The 18,525-nt window shown below is 37.8% G+C and overlaps 3 protein-coding genes, 1 long non-coding RNA gene and 5 other non-coding genes across 10 annotated transcripts in view; 8 read left to right on the plus strand and 1 right to left on the minus strand.

The window, feature by feature from the left end:
* Window positions 1-3,342: 3,342 nt before the first annotated feature.
* On the plus strand, window positions 3,343-3,407 carry LOC130563225 (small nucleolar RNA SNORD29). Its single transcript, XR_008964073.1, has one exon. It is a non-coding gene; the product is annotated as a small nucleolar RNA SNORD29 (small nucleolar RNA).
* Window positions 3,408-3,757: 350 nt separating this feature from the next.
* On the plus strand, window positions 3,758-5,477 carry LOC130552121 (uncharacterized). Its single transcript, XR_008962682.1, has 4 exons — window positions 3,758-4,366; window positions 4,551-4,574; window positions 4,817-4,862; window positions 5,041-5,477. It is a non-coding gene; the product is annotated as an uncharacterized LOC130552121 (long non-coding RNA).
* On the plus strand, window positions 3,820-3,892 carry LOC130563231 (small nucleolar RNA SNORD31). Its single transcript, XR_008964074.1, has one exon. It is a non-coding gene; the product is annotated as a small nucleolar RNA SNORD31 (small nucleolar RNA).
* Window positions 4,622-4,746, plus strand: LOC130563249 (small nucleolar RNA SNORD22). Its single transcript, XR_008964082.1, has one exon. It is a non-coding gene; the product is annotated as a small nucleolar RNA SNORD22 (small nucleolar RNA).
* LOC130563237 (small nucleolar RNA SNORD31) lies at window positions 4,906-4,976 on the plus strand. Its single transcript, XR_008964080.1, has one exon. It is a non-coding gene; the product is annotated as a small nucleolar RNA SNORD31 (small nucleolar RNA).
* LOC130563244 (small nucleolar RNA SNORD31) lies at window positions 5,129-5,200 on the plus strand. The gene has a single exon (XR_008964081.1). It is a non-coding gene; the product is annotated as a small nucleolar RNA SNORD31 (small nucleolar RNA).
* A 294-nt stretch (window positions 5,478-5,771) lies between the features above and the next one.
* Window positions 5,772-8,488, minus strand: arl2 (ADP-ribosylation factor-like 2). The gene is made up of 5 exons (XM_057336799.1): window positions 8,303-8,488; window positions 7,981-8,091; window positions 7,240-7,402; window positions 7,030-7,110; window positions 5,772-6,931 (listed from the first exon to the last, which is right to left on the minus strand). The coding sequence occupies exons 1-5, from the start codon at window positions 8,365-8,367 to the stop codon at window positions 6,797-6,799; spliced, it is 555 nt and encodes a 184-aa protein (XP_057192782.1). The 5' UTR covers window positions 8,368-8,488; the 3' UTR covers window positions 5,772-6,796.
* A 928-nt stretch (window positions 8,489-9,416) lies between these two features.
* Window positions 9,417-11,716, plus strand: batf2 (basic leucine zipper ATF-like transcription factor 2). Its single transcript, XM_057335991.1, has 3 exons — window positions 9,417-9,910; window positions 10,020-10,127; window positions 11,084-11,716. The coding sequence occupies exons 1-3, from the start codon at window positions 9,833-9,835 to the stop codon at window positions 11,426-11,428; spliced, it is 531 nt and encodes a 176-aa protein (XP_057191974.1). The 5' UTR covers window positions 9,417-9,832; the 3' UTR covers window positions 11,429-11,716.
* A 176-nt stretch (window positions 11,717-11,892) lies between these two features.
* ppp2r5b (protein phosphatase 2, regulatory subunit B', beta) overlaps window positions 11,893-18,525 on the plus strand; it is a 37,178-nt gene continuing 30,545 nt past the window's right edge. Inside the window, exons 1-2 of one of the 2 annotated variants that reach the window (XM_057335970.1) lie at window positions 11,893-12,656; window positions 13,081-13,442. In XM_057335970.1, the coding sequence (XP_057191953.1) occupies window positions 13,247-13,442 (196 nt within the window). In that variant the 5' untranslated portion in view covers window positions 11,893-12,656; window positions 13,081-13,246. The remainder of the gene's footprint in view (window positions 12,657-13,080; window positions 13,443-18,525) is intronic. The other variant, XM_057335978.1, reaches the window with a different exon arrangement.

Consider the following 18,525-nt stretch of genomic DNA (forward strand, 5'->3'; position numbering starts at 1 on the left):
ACTGGAAAATTCATTCCCTGGACTCCGTCCCCACACGTGCCCTCATTTACATCCCAGGTTATAACTATTTATTTCTAATCGGAATGGGCTACAGAATGCACATTATGCCGACTTTATGCCCATTATTAAATAAACATATGCACACGCACCGCGCAGTTTAATAGATAGATATGCTGTAGATATAAATAACTAAATGCCACATGTAAGCGCTCCAGGAACGTAGACGTTTCCGCCATTTTGGAACGGTCCACTGACGTCACTCACAGTTGGCTAGATTGCCCCAACACTGCGATGCTATGGCTGTGAAAACACGGGGATTTAAATTCCCGAAAAAAATGGATAACCTTTCGTTGTTGTCATGTGTTAATGTAGCATATATAATGTTTGAGTTTACAAAGCAATAAATATGTTTTCATAATCATACACAGTAAGCTTGATTTTGAGTTAACGGACCGGCTCGCACCGTTCCAATATGGCGGACGAACTAGAAACATGAACTAGAAATGCTTTGTGCGGGCCGATGCAAAGTGGGTGTGACTTTCGCACGGTGACGTAGATAAAAGGCGCCGGCTCCATTTTTTCGTTCATTTTGCCTCAACTTCTGGAAGGGTGAGGTTGTTTCGTGTTTTTCTTCAACCGACGTATAATTTAAGTGTTTTATTTTTGTGTTCTGCTATTGTTTTATTACTAGTTAAAAATTTCCCCCGTGTGCCTTTAGTATGCGGTTTGCTTGTTTTTGTAGCTTTGATTTTACGGTTACAGCACGCACCGGTGTGTTTAACCGATGGTGATTTAGGCTATCACTTTAATCTTAAACCATCCTTACTCATTTAGCACTGTTTTTGATTTGCGTTATCTATTCCTCAACAATTAATTGATGATAATGTGCAAGAACTGTATATTTTAGGGATAATGGCTTTAAAAACGTGTGATTTTGCTAATAGCTTAGATTAGCTAGATCTCTCAATGATGATACCTTTCACAGACCTGTACTGAAACACTGTGATTGCACAAGATTTATCTGACGAGAGATTGGCCTTTTGATTACATTTGTGTTTTAATCAAATGTACAGTTAACATGTTCTGCAAGCTCCACGTGGGTATGCTTGTCTTAACTGCAGTTTCTTTTGCAGTCATGCGGGCCACGATGAAACTACAGCTGATGGGCTGGAAAGGTGAGTTTATTTGTGTGCGATGTCCATTTATTCGTTTGTGAACGTTCAGCCTATACGTTTTGGACGTTTTAGCTTGCTTGGGTGCACATGTAAGCATTTGAATCAGGCCTAACTATGGGTTTCATTGAACTCCTCAATAAGTTTATATCTTGTAGCTCACCTCTTTTAATTCAACATGAAACTTGGATCTTAAATAGGAATTTATGCTGTGATAGTGGCCTGGTGTACAATGTATGTGTTTCTGTCCCTATTAAATGGATGCGGTATGCTAAACACCAAGAAGGATATTTGGAAGAATATCAGTAACCAAACAGATCTCATCCCCTTTGACTCCTATAGTATGTATTTTTCCTATGGCATTAAAAGGGGATTGAGATCTGTTTGGTCACTGACATTCATCCAAAGATCTTTATTGTGTAACAGAAGATATTTATACAGGTATGGACAGGGCCGTTTATCACATAAAGAGACCGGTAACAGTTGGGTAAATTGGGGGCAATTAATTGACTTCTATGTTTTCCATTCTTTTATTAGACAATTATATATTTGTCCACATTATGCAGTGTACTATTGTATTTACTGCGGTAAAATCCCTCCTTTTGCAGATACAATAGTGTTTTTGAACCTTACTATAGTAAATATTAGTTTAGCAAATATAGGTTAATATAGTTTATAAAGTTACTTTAGTAAATAATATAATTAGGGATGTAAGGATTCACGATGCGAGTCATCTCACGATGCGATTTATTCACGATTTACTCTCGGTTTATTTTTACAAAATGAGTTGAAACAAATTAGAAATGAACAACTTCCCTTGCATTATTTCTTAAATGCTTCGTTTCTTTGTATAATAAAATGTTTCATTTCAAATAACAAAACTAAACTGCAATTTTATAACAAATTAATAATAGAAAGTCTCTTTAATATAAACAAACTAATACTGTCTGAGCTTTTCTTGGATTTTTTTGCATTTAAGCAATATCAGCATGTCCAGCATGTTTAGGTTTGCAGTGAAAATAGCGTCCCCTGCTGTTCAAAAAATGTATTGCGATTCAGTTCACACCTCAACCGATTTGAATCGTCACTCATTATAACCGATTTTCAACCGGCTCACTGTGAATCGTTACATCCCTAAATATAATGCAATAGTGTTTTTAATCTAGATGTTCAATTTAGCCAACATGTCAAGCAGTGGGTTGGTCACATGTACATTTACATGTCAGTTCTTCAAATTGTCAATTTAACATTGAGGGCTCATGAAGTGCTACTTTGATGACTTAATGAATTCTCTCTTCCTGATATGCATTGAAGAAGTTGTTCTTAACTGAGTAGCATTGAACTGCCACCTCACATTGAAATGTTATGTGGGTAAGTTTAGTGTTTGTGAAATAGACCCTGTAAATTCATTTGGGACATCTTTCAGGTTCAGTTGCATCTGGTGCATTGAAGTCCAGAGCTTTTAATATCATGGTGAGTTTTGTTCACGATTATTTCTTATGATTTTTTTTAGAATGATGATTTCAATGACAAGCATATGTCTGAGTTTCAGTGATGTTGTCTTTTATATTCTGACTTGACGCATACGGCTGGGGTTCAGTCTGGTCTCATCCAATTGCAATATTAATTTTTCTTTTAATTCTAAGGGTGCCACGTGAAGCTGGGATTGAGTGTGCACAGTGCCCATGATGTATTGGTAAGTAGTTTATACAATAGAAGTCTTTAATTCAGCTTGGTCTGAGATGATTATTTTTTTTACCATTATTGTACTGGACGACAGACTTGTCATATGGCATTCTAGTCACCAAAGTCTGATCAGATTTTTTTTTGTGGTATTTAATTTGTGATGGCTGCTTCCCATTCTTATCCCTGTTGTTTGTTTAGGTTAATCTTAAATTTCTTCTGCTGAAGACTTGGGATGCACTGGCTTCCTGGTGAGTTCTTTTAAACCTGCGTTTATTGACTGCCTTTTTGCCCCATGGCATCATAGTCACCAAAGACCTGATCGGACTAAGATAAACTTTGCTGTTTTCCATGTGCCAAACATGCAAGTTCTCAATCTCTCTCTCTCTCTCTCTCAGGTGGAGCCTGCACAAAGTTACCTTTGAAACAGGTGACCTAGCTGTAAAGGTGTGTTTGGATTTTTTTTCTCACTAGTTTTATGCTCAAGTCTCTGTGATGAGAACTCCTAGCTCACTTTGACCCAATGTGAAAAGGCACAAACAACTGAGAGATTGATAGATTAAGAAGAATGTTGTATTTGTATTACAATTTTGGCATTGTGTGACGCTGCCAACCATTGCTTCCTAATATCTTTTCAGGGCTTCTGTGATCAAAGATGAAATGAGTTGCACGCTCTTGGACCTGCAGGTGAGGTATAGGTGCTATTTGTGCCCAAAACAAAATACTGTTGTAACTTATGATGATTTATTTGTGGAATCTTGTTCGCCTGAAATTCTGTTGACAAATCTTTTAACTGAAGTTGCAGTCCTTACTTTGAACATTGCTCTTTGTTTGTGTGTCTGAAGTGACGCGTATTTTGTTTTTATTAAGGTGGTGCACCTGATATCTGAACAGGTGAGTTGTCTACACTGGCTATACAAACACCATCTACTGTTTTTTTTATTTAACATGCACATGGTTTGGGTATGGACTTGATGATGTGATTACCGCCCCAGTCTGAAAAGTCATGATTGATTGGTAAACCTCTCTGATCCATACTTCTCAGATTTATACTTGATGTGTGGGAAATCCTTTTGACTGAACCTCTGATCTTTAATTATTTACTGATATGGATCAGTGGTGGGAAATGAGGGTAAACTAGTTTCTGGTTGGTATGCAATTTATGGCAAGTCATGTGCATGCTAACCGAGCTGCAGTAGTGGTATGCTAAGGCAAATGTGAAGTAATTGAGATCCGTACATTTTGTCAGCAAGTGGCTTAATTTTTTGCAGTGGTTAGTCAATAGTATGAAGTGAATTTCAAACCCATTGCAATATCTGTAAGAAATGGTTCCAATTTTTGCTGTATGCTCTGTGATGAGTGAAAAGACAAACACCCAGTTCATAGATTCTGTATTACAACTGCGTAACTGGTGGTGTTTGACACTGCCAAACATGCTTTTCCATTTCTTTTCAGGGCTTTTGTGATCAAAGATGAAATGAGTTCTACGGTTCATGCTCTAGGACCTGCAGGTGAGGTATAGGTGCCATTTGTGCCTAAAACACAATCCTGCTGTAACTCATGATGATATACTTGTGGAATCTTGTTCGCCTGAAATTCTGTTGACAACTTTTAACTGATATTACAGTCCTTACTGTTAATGTTGATGTTTGCTTGTGTGTCTGAAGTAACATGCAGGTTTTCTTTTGTTTAAAGGTGGCTCACCAGATATCTTATTAGGTGAGTAAAGATCTACACTAGCTATACAAACACCATCACGGCTGGTCCTTTTATGATGTAACATGCACGCGTCTTACGCCTTGTCAACTCCAGAACCTGAAAAGGTGAACCCACTGGTGTTGCCTGGGCAAAAAGGGGATAATTTGTTGGGGTTACCAACGGTCTGAGAGGGACTAGCCTTAAAACGGTTAGATAGTTTGTTCGTTTTTCCGTTCTAATTTCTGTTTGTTGGCTCCTTTCAGTACTGCTGAAGAACTGATGGGTTTTGGAAGTGCTTCATCTTTGTGGGTAAGACTCAAGATTCCTCTGGACCTCTTAAGTTATCTGAACTAGTAGGTGTGATGACTGATATATCGCCCCAGTCTGAGTTTTATCTGACTGATTGATACTCTCTGATCTCCAGTAATTAGTTCACTTAATTTCACCTGTAATATTGCACATGAACAAGCTTCCTGTCTCCTCTCAGGTGACTCGATACATTGCCTGTGCTGCTGTACTGCATGTTTACTTCTAAGGTAGGTAGACAAGATTTCAGCTATACAATTTAAATTGGGTATGGACATGATGACGTGATTACCGCCCCAGACTGAGAAGTCATGAGTGATTGGTAACCCCTCTGAACCGTACCATACACCTCATACCCATACTAATGTTTCCTTGTGCCTCAACATTTTGTTTTGCTTCTCTAGGCTCCCCTGATGTCACTGGATGCTGGTGTTTCTGCTTTTGTCCCAGTCTGTTTCATGACTGGTTGATATCCCTCAATGCTCGCTTGATTTTTGTAGCGTCTTGTACTATGAATGTCATGATACTCTTCGTCTTCCGAAATTAATGTACTGGTATGTTGGATGCACAAGTATTGTACAGAATAAATGGTTTCTCTTAAATCTTGTCTTCAGATCTTGTTTCTCTTACCAGCCTTCTAGCAATGATTCTCAACTAGGATGAATGTAATTGGTTTTGTTTTTTGCTTTGAAATTATTTTGAGTTACGGGTCTATGACGTATAACTACCTATGTGGTGTGACTAATATCAATTGTATTAAATTCTAACTGTGTGTCTTAAATGTGACATACAGGATGTGTAGTTATTTTTAAAACTTATATCAGTCGTGTGATTTGCAGGAAAATGTTATGACAATTATACAACAAAATGAGATTGCTTGCCAAAACTCAAAGAAATGCAATTTCTAAATACTTGCAAGTACAAAAGATATGTTAATGTTGGGCATGTCAAGGAAATTAATGAATTAAGATGAATCAATTGCACATGACATTTAAGTTCATTACCTATTCACAGATGCAAAACATATCACTGAATTTTAATTTGCATTTGTGTACTCTACATTCTTAATGGTTGACTACGTGTTATCCCATGTTTCAAGGAGATGCATATTTGGGTTTTTGGAATTTGTTACAGCTTTTGTGTAACAAATTGTTACAACCCAAATGTTAACATTAAAATGTGCAGAATTCTGCTACAACCCAAATAAATTTGGACTACATTAATAAGGGAGAAAACTTACCAAACTAGTTATACATGGCCCCCTCAAATGCAAAGGCTTGTACCCCAAATACAGAAATATGTGGTTGGATCATGCATAAAAGGATTTCACTTAAAAGCATGTAAACCAAACTTTGGAGATGACAATGACTTAAGTATATTAATGGGAACAAATTGCTGCCTTTTCACAAAGAAAATAAGGACTGCCAGCGCTGTAAAACAGTTGGGTCCAGGTGAACAAGTCAAAAATGATTTAGTCAGTTATTACATATTAAAAAGGTTAAGAAATATGCGACAGACACAATCTCTAGAACTTATTAAAATAAAGTTCAAGATAGGGCAAGCCTACACTGATATTCTTAAATTGAGCCAATTTCAGAGTTGAATAATTTAAAGTGCAGTTAATCTCCAATCCTAAACACATACAAGTCATTTTCAGTAATCCTGAACACACTGGTTAGGTTTTTTTTAGGTAAACTCTGCAGAGTGTGCCAGGACTTGGAATTGCCCACCCCTGCATGTTTCAGGTTTATTAATACAATGAACCATACACTAAATATACTGGGCAACTGGAAAACGGAGTATAATGGTGATATATCTTCCGTAAGTGGTACATTTTGTTGGAGCTAAACTTTAAATCTTTTGAGATATATTTGTATGAATAAGTTCAACAGGAGCCTTCTGTATTGTCCATTATTTGTGTTGAAATGTTCAGTCCCTCAGTCAGCTGTAAAGATCCGAGCTGCTATATCATCAAGTAACCAGTCCACGCCTGTCAGCAGGTTTTCACCAGTCACTGCACTGCATCCCACTATACACCAATGATGCATCTTAATGTCATCCAGGCCTAAAACCTGTGGAGAAAAAAATATATATGATCACTTTAACTGATTATTCACAATTGTCACCTGCAGAAGTGTAAGAAATACTGCTTAAAAAAGGAAACAAATACCTCTCGTATGGCATCTTTTGATAGCGCACCAGGCAGGTCTTGTTTGTTGGCAAACACTAGCAGAGTGGCTCCTGCTAATCGCTGTTTAAGAGAACGCAAATGAAGAATTGAATGTAAAAATGTGCTTATTAAAATAAAAGTATATATACAGTACAACTACCAAGTGAAATATATATCATAAAATCTAACTGAAGACACTGGCGATCTCACCTCCTCTAGTAATAAAGTACTCAGCTCTTTTCTGCAGTCTTCCAGTCTCAATCTGTCTGCACTGTCCACTACCCACACCAGTCCATCTGTGCTTTCAAAATAATTCCTCCAGTACGACCGCAACGACTTCTGACCTCCCACATCCCAGATATTCAGATTAAACCTAAGAAAAACAATACGTGAAGAACAATTAACTACCTTTTTATTCAATTAAGACTAATCCGCCATTATGTTAAATTAAGGCATGTTGTTTTTTATTCTTCAACAATACATGAATAAATAATGAAAATAGCTTAGATTTTTCTAAACGTGCTCATCAACAAATCAAAGGCCTTAGTAAGATACATTTAAGTAATCAACTTTGATAGCACACTCCGTCTGGCTTAGGCTACATCTATTTGACGTCTGCATTTACTACAACTCATCTGCAATACGTCTCGGAGATCGTCTGCTAAAGATCTGGAAAACATCTGCTGTGTAAAAACATCAGCTAAACATCTTAGAAAGAGCAGTTTTACATCCATTCTAAATCATAAACATCTTACAGACATCTACATGCCTCCGACATGTATCGCAGATGAGCAAACTATGTATTGCGATTGTCTTGCAGATGTAAATGAAGACGTCAAATAGACGTAATCCAGATGTATGTGTGCTATGAACATCCACAATGCAGTAGGCCTGCTCTCCACTTCTTGTTGAAGCTGAACAAATACATAAACACAAAGGATCTCGTTTTACCCCCTATGCTCTAGAGTCTTTATGTTGAACCCCAACGTTGGAGAAATAGTGCTGACATCTTCACCATTAAACTTTTTCAGGATGGTTGTTTTTCCAGCATTGTCAAGACCACTGAAATTGAAATGTTAAGGATGCACAGTGTCATCAACACAAATGACGTCAATCTACACCAGATTTTACACAAAAAAAGTCACATAAGAAGAGTAAACTTACGTCGAATAATAAATAAATAAACATCTCAAATGCATGCGAAGGATAAAATCAAATATTCATCATGCAAGTAAGTTACAACATTCTGAATGCATTTGTCATGAAAAGATACAGCATCAGTAGTCGCATTTCGCGCTCCTTGTGCTTCATCTTCTTCAAGATCGTAAGTAAACCCATCGTCAATGTTATATCCTAAAACACCAAGTAGCTAAAATGCGAAATAATGCTTTAACTACTAAAACACATGCGCTCTTACACTGCCATTCTGAAAACACGGAAGAGTTCCTTAGAGATGACGCAGCATACTCATGTATCATTGGTTGGAAATTCCACGAGCAGAACCTTAGCTTTATATGGTTGGTTGATGCGTCTGAACTTTCGTTTATTCTATTGGCTAAGGAACACTGCTGCAGGGCGTGTCTGCGTTTTGGATTGGTGAGAATTGCTGTCAGTTAAAATGTTTGGTCATGATTAAAAAAATCGTTAGCGCTTAAATGTGTTGCTTCTATGGCAGCAGCGCTGTCTGTGCATTTCCCAAACACAAGAAAACACGAGGTGAATGAAATCACACAACAAGGTAATTCAAATGATATAATGATTTCATCTATTTTTGTCAGGTGCTCTTTGGTGATCATCACGAAAAACGTTTTGATCACTTTATTGGGTACCATTATCTGACATTTTGCTTTCTAATAGTTTTACAATCACATACTCTTTCGCATGGCCTTTTACATTACAGATAAAAGTTTCCATAATCAAATGTATTCACAAACAATAGGAACACAAAAGAGCCTCTTTAAATGAAATACATGCTATTGTTATTATATGGAAAATTTTGTTTGAATGTGCCACAGCATCTGTTAAGGGGTCCAGCCAACTGATTATCACAAAGCAAAATCATAGAACCTTGATTACTGCCAGCCACGCTCTTCTAAAAAGACACAAACTTTAGGAACAAACTATAGTTACCCATTTTACAACCAGGAAAGCTTTTTATTACGAATTGACACCCAGCATGAATTAGTTTAGTGGAACCATGCAGGCATTCTATCAACACAGCACAATCTTACTTCAATAAATGAAATAAGATGAACATGGTGAATACATCACATAAAGTTAACCAACGTGAGTTAGGATTTCTTATATTTGCTTTTTGTGGAATTACAAGTTTAAACTGACAAACGGAGACAGAAGCATGCATATTCCAACAGCACTTTATCCGTGTGCGCTGCACTTTATTACAGGAAATCCCAATATTTTCGGAAACGTCACAATGAGGAGCGGGAAAAGAACAAGCTAAATACGGGCAATACCCTGCCGGAAGGAGTCGACCTTCCTCCTCCGCTAACCGGACCATTTAAAATAATTCGAAACCGAAAACACTTTAATGGGCTTCGTTGTTGCGTCACCTCTTGAAAGAGCTATTGGCTCATTCCTCCGCCTACAGCATACGTTACAAATGACATAAAAAGTTTCAATCATGACCAGGCACTTCAGTTCATTTCAACAGCTGCTTCGGGATTCATTTGAACGCGTTTGCGTTAATAAAAAACGTTTTTAGCAAGAACTGGTGGTTAATTCTCATGTGCAAGTTATAGAACGAATTCAACTGTTAGCGGAATACTCATCCGTTTATTTAGAGATGCCGGTTGCCTTCATGGACAACTTTGACCGAAGCAGCCCTTTCTCGCAAAGTGATTCGCAAAGTCCTCAAGACTGGGTAGGATACATATTTTTAGCTGATTTAAGTTTATTAGATTTAATACAGGACATGTGCATGTTTATTTATTGTGATTCTGTTTATGTGATCTGATGGTGAATATTCTTAGACGACAGAACAAACAGGTGAACATAAGCATCAGCGCAGAGACAAGAACAGAGATGCAGCTCGCAAGAGTCGCAGAAAACAGACGCAAAAAGCAGACGTGTTGCACGAGGTCAGTTCCTTATTGTATCTCTTTTAATGTTTATCCTTTTGTGAATGTCATTATCGTGTGTTCTTATATTCACACCTAATCAATGATTCTTCACTTTGTTTTGAAAGTGTTTACATGCAAGCCACTGACAAAAACACAAATATTTTTCTTACTTTTTTTGTAATATTACTGTATGCATTTGGGAGGTTCTTATATCCAAAGACGTTTTATCATTATATTTCATTGGTTCTTTTGAGTTACAGGAACAGTGTGCTTGTGCTAAATATTTGTATTTATTGCATTTGCCAGCCACGTAACCTTTGCCATCATAATGATTTAGAATAATGATGGATCATCCTGCAAAAGGGGGTTGATCTCAGTTTGTGTTGCGTGTCTGGTGTCTGTAGCTTCTCTGTACTGTGGAGGAAATTTTTGGTATTCGTTAGTCAAAGATTACTGGGTAGTCCGTAGGTGTGGATGAAAGTAAGTATTGCGCAATCCGTCTGTGCTGACAGGCATTTCTGGGAAACCCAGTTCATGACTGGGACAAATAAGACTGATTAGCCATAACTGTAATTTGGGTAACTTAACAGAGCTTTTGTCACAGGTTTGTTTAACTTGCTTTTGATATTTCACAGTTGCATAATTTTAATGACTAGTGTTTTTATTCCAGTGTTCAATATATCTTTAAAGTTGTTATAGTGTAATTCGTTGTTATACACCCACCACCCCCCATCCCTTTCACTTTCTGTTTCTTATGCTGTACAAATATTGGACTTCCCCCTTTTTACTTGCTAGTCTAATCACATCCTCTACCTTTTCCAAGATTACATGAGCGATTCATTTCAACCCTAAAATGTGCCGTTTTTATTTAGCTGTAAAATGTGCTTTGTATCCTCCAATGTTGCCTGTCACTTTATACCTTTTCCATTTCAACTAACGGCATTTGAACAACTTTTCTTTTTTTTCCCACACAGGAACTCCAAACTCTAGAGCAGTCCAATGCTGCATACCTGAAAGAAATCGCCGAACTGAAGAAAGAGCTTCAATTCTATACCACTGCTTTGGAACAACACGAACCTCATTGCATTAAACTGTGCCCACATGGTCCACCAGTATCCATGACTGTTCAAGGATGTCCATCCACAGCTACACCCCCTCCCTCAGATATCCCTGATCCTAACCCCTTGCCCTTGGACCTTGATTTTTTCTCGGGCTCTCCACATAATTCAACGGAAATGTCATTAACAGAACTCATTGACAGTAGCGAATTTTCTCCGTGGGACATTGTGAATGGTGTTGGCTACTTGCCGCAAATTTAAAACACAAACCTCAGTTGCATTGTTATTTGGTCACATGCTATACACACTACAACATACTGCACACAGTCTTTAATGCTGTTCATTTACATTACATTACTGGTACTCGAAACCATGTCCATACTAGGTGTGAATATGTTAATAATATTGTTCTAATTTATTTAAACCATTTTTACAGATGAGTAAAAAAAAGTATTTAAAAAGTATTTAATTTACATGTAGCTATAACACGGCATTATATGTAATGGACATCTAAAGACCATGGCCCGCTTGGCCCAAGTTGTTTTTTATGCATTTTGTATGTTTGTAAAAAATCATTTTATATTCATAAATCATATTTCATGTGTTTTTATTTATTTATAAAACATCACTACCAGTAGCATTCTGTCTTTCTCAGGGGTCATAGCAGTTAGGGATTGTCTCTCGGTAGCCTAAACGCCCTTAGCGTTCAGCATCACATTTAGTGATCGTTAGATAAGTCTGCAACACGTCGTCGGTACAGCAATATCACAGAGGTCGGGTTTATTCAACACTTAGCGCCGGATTGAACAAGAATCAGCGAATACAGCAACGGGTGAGCTGGCGGAATGATGAACGAATGAAGCAAGAACAATGGCCAACCTGACAGTCCCAAAACACAGCGGCTAATACAGACTGTCAGCCAGAGAGGGAAGAGAAGGGGAGAGGCTGAGGTAGAAAACAGCTGTCTGATAAAGATACGGACGAAATAAAAACAAACAAACAGCTAATATTCAGTCAGATAAACGGTAAATACTATTGGTAGGCTATAGTCATAACATCGCGATGTCTAGCAACGGGTCGCGTATAAGTAAATAAATAAATAAGAAGGCGGTGAGCGTCATCTGCAGTGTGTAGCATCTACATCTACTTGCACCACCTGAAGACAACGACCGACAGTAGCTGCTTGGAAATAAAGAAACGGGGGGGAAACGACGGAGAAGAAGGTCGACAGACGATATTGAGGGAGACTATCGATTTCCTTGTGATTCAGAAGTCATTGAACGGCGGTTTGGTGTATTTGAGCGCGAGGAGGTAGAAGAGGGTATCAGTGCTGCAGCGGCCGCCGTGATGCTGTACACATGTAGGCACGTTTGAGGCAGTTCATCCCCGCCCTGCGTGGATCAGAGCCCGACCGAAGGTACAATAACGGAATTAATAGGGGGACATTGGGAGGCTCTGATAAGGACTTGAGGCGCAGAGCTGGTGACTGGTAATGTGACGATAACCTTTAATGAATAAGTGATGCATTTGTACCTGTGTAAAGGAGATATATGACAGGATTTTATAATCGCGTATTTGTTTTCAACGTTGAATGATTGTCCCGTGATGAACGGATAGCAGAATGATTATTACACCCCATATTTAATTCGGTACCGATTTATGCCTCCAATCTATAAATATTTAAATAAAGACCATATTTAGGCCGATGACGACAGTACGACAGATATGTCTTTATTGTAGCAATTTATGTTCACCCTGATGTCTCTTAATTAAGACATAAGTAATCGGATTCCCCTTGTGCTTATTTACGAATGTAATTTCGTTTTTGATGGGGTTTAATGTGACACAAGCAAGAGACGCGTCAAATTGAACAGAGATAGCTTTTACGATCTCTCTATCCCTATTTTGACCAGGTTAGATAACTTCAGTCAATCTTCGCTCGATCATTTGACTATTTCCATTCAAGAAACACATATTGACTCAGTAAGAAGGTGAAAAGACTCTAAGGTTATAAGAGCCTGTTCTCGCCATTGGCTTCCTTCCTCGCACAATCCTCTTTCGAGCACCACCTCTGCAGCTATGGAGACCCCTACGAAGCTACCTCCGTCGAGCCCATCATCGCCGACCACGGGTTTCTCAGTACCGAGCGCGGAGAAGGTAGATGGCTTTCCCCGCCGCTCGATGCGCCGTGCCCGGCAGCGACGGTCCCATAGTTCCTCACAGTTCCGCTATCAGAGCTCCCAGGTGGAGCTCACGCCGCTGCCCTTACTTAAAGGTACGTACATCTAACTGGGACATGAGGTGGTTAGTCACAAGCTAAAGGTTGTTCACAGACCAAAATCCTTAATTTGGGGCATAATCACACATATTTGGATCGTTTTGAACTTGATAGTGCTTTCTTGAGAATCATTAGATGTTATAATTAGGGCTGTCAAAAGATTAATCGCGATTAATCGCATCCAGAATAAAAGTTTGTGTTTACATAATATATATCTGTGTACTGTGCATAATAGTTTTGTATTTATTAACACATACACATCCATGCATATATTTAAGGAAAATCTAAAAATTAATAAACATTTATATATCATTTCAATTATTGGTATATATAAATAAATACATGTCAATATTTCCTAAATACAGTATGTATACTTGTGTATGTGTTTGTATTTATAAATACAAAATGAATATGCACAGTACATAGACATATGTTATGTAAACACAAACCTTTATTCTGGATGCGATTAATCACGATTAATCGTTTGACAGCTCTAGTTATAATTTAGGCTACTGTATTGATAGACGACCTCCATAAGGACTCCATATGTAGATACATCAGCTTGTTCAGTTGGTCATCTCAGCATCTTTCCTTTTAATGGCTCTAAAGATCCACATGGCATATTTTATCTGTTGGCAAGTTCTTGTTTTTTTTTTAATATATATTTTTCAAAAACATTAGTTAGGAGACCCTTTTAGTTTTATCCTGATTTTCATGAGTTGGCCATAACTGCTTATCCACCAAGCAGTCAAGTGCTCCTGCATTAAATATATTAGGGAGGTATAAAATAATTCACTCTTTTGCGTAAAGATACTAGCCTACATGTTTAGACACTTAGCAGACTCTTTTATACAAAGCTACTTACAATAGTGAGCAAAACAATAAAGCGATTCAGTAAATCAGTTATACAACTTTGTGACAAGAACCTTAGAGAACCTACATGACTTCATGATTCACACTCTTGCAGGATATGATTCATTTTGTGTAATACGGGAATCATCTGAGTGACATTTCCAGTGAAGCAGGGTTTAGTGGTACCAGGACACACTCCAGCTGAGGGTGGCCTGCCAGTTGGTGTGTCACAGGGGGTCCAGACTGAGCCTCTGTCCTGCTTAACCATCCAGCTGACCTGCTTTCAGTCATTCACGTCACTGAGACAAATCTCCAGTGTTAATCAACTTCTAGAGTTCGGGATAGTTTCACTAAATCCAATGTGTTTAATTTCAACCCTGTCGCTGGCTGTGGGTTTATTTGGCTCTTTTGTTTTCACCCAGATGTATAAAAGGCAAAAATCACATCTGGACCAGTTCTGCGGGATTCTGAGAGCTTGTTTTTGAATGAATGAATACCAACAAATATCATTAAACCCATTTATCATTAGTCTTGATTTTTGGGTCATTTCTTACTGTTTACATACAAATAAATACAGTACATATAACAGCATAACATACATATAGAGAGTATATGTGACCCTGGACAACAAAACCATCTTATGGGTCAATTTTTCGAAATTGAGATTTTTACATAATCTGAAAGCTGAATAAATAAACTTTCTATAGATGTATGAGTTGTTAGAATAGGACAATATCTGGCTGAGATACAACCGTTTAAAACTCTGGAATCTGAGAGCGCAAAAAAATCAAAATATTGAGAAAATTGCCTTTGAAGTTGTTAATGAGGGGCACTGTGGCACACCATCCACTCACAAAAATAAAGTTTTTATATATTTAAGGTAGGAAATTTACAAAATATCTTCATGGAACATGATCTTTACTTAATATCCTAATGATTTTTGGCATAAAAGAAAAATCGATAATTTTGACCCACACAATGTATTTTTGTCTTTTACTAAAAATGTTCCCGTGCTGCTTAAGACTGGTTTTGTGATCCAGGGTCACATATAGACAACATAGACAAATCAGTTCTTGCAGCTCACACAGTTCTTGCAATCAAAGACGACACTTTGAAATCCATAAACGAATACTTAAAACAAATGATTAATTATTAATTATTAACAAAGTATTTTGTGTTACCATTTGCCACTTTTTTATGTGCATTATTGCACAATTGCAGGTTTTCGTTATGTATATCTGCAACTTACATAAACTCCATTACTGGTATAGCATGTTTCGATGTGAATACAAGATCAGCTGTTTGGAGCATGACAGACATCACCTGACATAAAGTGCATCTGAGTGCTTTGGTCTGAGTGCTGTGAATTTATGTTCATGAGCTGTTTGTGTGTGTGTGTGTGTGTGTGTGTGTGTGTGTGTGTGTGTGAGTGTAATAGCGACCAGGTGAAGAAAACAGCTGAGACACCCTATCAATCCCAAAACGTGACCTGAATCTTTAATTGGTTGACCAGTCAAAAATATGTATAACATTTGAGTTGCCAGATTTACTGTAGGCTGTCTTTAGTTACGGCAGTGGTTTTCAAACTGGGGGCCCCAAGATGGATCCAGGGAGGCCACAGATTTTGTGGCATTTTATGAAATATAGAAATTTATCATAGATTTTATGCAATCAAACATCAGAAAAATGACACCACCAACCAAAAGAATTGAGGTTCCAGCATTGTATAACTGAATGTTTTTGGTTTAATTAAAATTCTAAGTTTAAGAGTATACGTCTTTATATGGGGGGCCGCAAAGTGATGCACTTAACACAAAGGGGGCCTTACAACGAAAAAGTTTGAGAACCACTGAGTTACGGGACCTAAGATCGTAGGCTTGTTAATGATGTGATGTCGATGTGTTTATTCTCGTTTATAAATACTTTTTATGTCATCTTATGTTATTCGATCCACCTCAGTATGGTGAGTTGATTTCAAGTCCTTGTGAGTTTGTGTCTCTGTAAATAGCTGTCGCTGCCGGAGGGTGAAACTCTCACTTAGACAATGGGCATCTCAGAGCTCTCTGACTCAGATCTCCGACTCTTCCATGGGCTGTGAACCTAGACATTTTAGGGTGTATAACATTTTGACAATATGACATATTTATACATTCTGTTTGCGAGGATATGTGTATATGCAGATGAGTTCTGTCATTTAAATTCTATGCCAAATATTTTTGCTTATGGTTAGCAATAAGAACCTGTGGAATCGGGTAGCGATCATGATTCATGCTGCGCTGAGGTTTTGCAGTTTTGAATTATTATTTCATAGTGAAAATCTATCTTTTTCTGTTTAAGAAACCGAGTTTCACAATGTAGGCTATATGTATCTGTCTGCTTATTTCTGCAGGGTCCAGCTGGTCAGGCCTGGTGTAAGGTTACAGTACACAGAAGGCCTGCTCCCTCTCTGGCCTCCTCTGATCAATAAAGAGGGCAAGAGAGGAAGAGGGAGAGAACAAGAGAGGGAGTGAGTGATTATTGAGACAGGGAGAGAGAAAGAGACAAAAGAGCATTAGAGACAGAAAGAGAGAGTGAATTGGATAAGCATGTGAAGCAGTAAGTGGAGGAGCAGTTGCGAGCTGTAGAGTGCTTGCACGGTGTACAGACGGCAAATTATTATTGTTCAGCAAAAGACCTCAGGCCAGATTTATCCTTGTTCATTGTTAAGAATTCCGAATAGAAAAAAGTGTTTTATGACTTTGAGATAAGGTTTATAAACAACCGTTTGATAGGAGGTTGTTATAGTTGTTATAGATGTTTTTGGATTGAATACATAACATCAGATCTTTACCATTATTGGCAAAAGAAAAAAATATAACAGTCATATTCATAGTAATGATCCGTTCTGGTTCTTCATTGGTATTTAGTTGAGTTTTAGTGGAGTGAGGTTGTGATACTTTCACTGGAAACACCAAACTGTGTTACTTTTAGTTATTGTTTTGATGTTAAAACATTCACAGATTCATATCATGTCAAAGAAACTCAAGAAAAATGGATTTGAAAATCCTCACATCCTCAAAAAGTCTAATGTAAAATGCAGCTGTTCCTGTTTTGTCCTGCAGTAATTTTGCTGTGCTGTTTTGATAGTTTTGGCAGAGAGGTGGTTTTGGTGGCCCAAAATAACAAGAACTGTTCTGCCAACACACTAATATGTTTTAACCAGAAAGAGTTTCCTCATTAAAAACCCACCGCTACAGAAAGAACTATGGAGGGGAGCGAGAGAAGGATGGAGAGGAGGGGTAAAGTGAGAGCATGAGGAGAAGATCTGGGTAGAGCGATGACATCATCTCCCGCTCCTCTCCACACGGTTTCTTTTCCTAGCATACATCTCTCTCGCTCTCATGTCCCACTGTTATTGGCTACTCTATATTTAGCACCTACAAGTTTACAACATTACCGAGTTTATTACAACAGTGACATGTCAAAAGGGAGATATGCATTATTTAACTTGTCATAACAAAATGGTATGTCCGGACAAGAAATTCTTGTTTTTTCTTTACATGAGTCAGTATAATCTCTTTTTGGTTTTGAAGATAATTTCTTTGGAATATTTCTAGAATTTCCCATTCACTTGTTTTCTTTCCCTGTACATCTCCTCCAGTTTTCCGTTTCTCCGCCCTGTTTCTCTCACACGCGTTTCCCAAGACAATTTAGCTGTTCTGATTGCTGTGGCTGTGTCATGCTCTCTTGGACCTCATCCTCCCCTCTGTTTCCTACAACACACACAAACACATACAGTATTACATAAGACACTCTTTCATATCATTGTCCTTCATTCTTTACATCAAGAATGATAACTATAAGCATAAAATTTGAGGGAATATAGAGGAGTCGACGCCACTATTACTTTCAGAGTGAATTTACAACTGTTGAACTTTAAAACATTGATATCAAAATCCATTTGAATTTAAAGGGCTCACGCAAAGTTTATGAGATTACAATAAACATAATCCCTGCTAAAAAAAAACAAGAGAATCCATCACTCAAATTCTAATGGAGTTAATTGTTATAATGGGAGTTGTATTGGTTTGAATGGAAATGATAATGGATTGTCTCTACTGGTAATGTGTTGGGTTTTATTGGTGGGATCCCTGCAAATAGCATTGTAATGGAAGCCATTAGATTTTGTATTAATCTATTGAAATTTCTGTAATTGCTTATATACTTCACAACCTTTATTTGCTTCGCT

Source organism: Triplophysa rosa, linkage group LG1 (assembly GCF_024868665.1).
Source record: "Triplophysa rosa linkage group LG1, Trosa_1v2, whole genome shotgun sequence".
Taxonomy (NCBI): Eukaryota; Metazoa; Chordata; class Actinopteri; order Cypriniformes; family Nemacheilidae; genus Triplophysa; species Triplophysa rosa.

Bases quoted from the DNA above. Each gene is read 5' to 3' on its own strand.
- batf2 (XM_057335991.1), top strand. From the start codon at position 9,833: ATGCCGGTTGCCTTCATGGACAACTTTGACCGAAGCAGCCCTTTCTCG. The intron at 9,911-10,019 runs GTAGGATACATA...GAATATTCTTAG, and splicing joins CGCAAAGTCCTCAAGACTGG to ACGACAGAACAAACAGGTGA. The intron at 10,128-11,083 runs GTCAGTTCCTTA...TTTCCCACACAG, and splicing joins AAGCAGACGTGTTGCACGAG to GAACTCCAAACTCTAGAGCA.
- arl2 (XM_057336799.1), bottom strand. From the start codon at position 8,367: ATGGGTTTACTTACGATCTTGAAGAAGATGAAGCACAAGGAGCGCGAA. The intron at 8,092-8,302 runs GTATCTTTTCAT...TTTCAATTTCAG, and splicing joins GAAATGCGACTACTGATGCT to TGGTCTTGACAATGCTGGAA. The intron at 7,111-7,239 runs GTGAGATCGCCA...TCTCTTAAACAG, and splicing joins GTACTTTATTACTAGAGGAG to CGATTAGCAGGAGCCACTCT.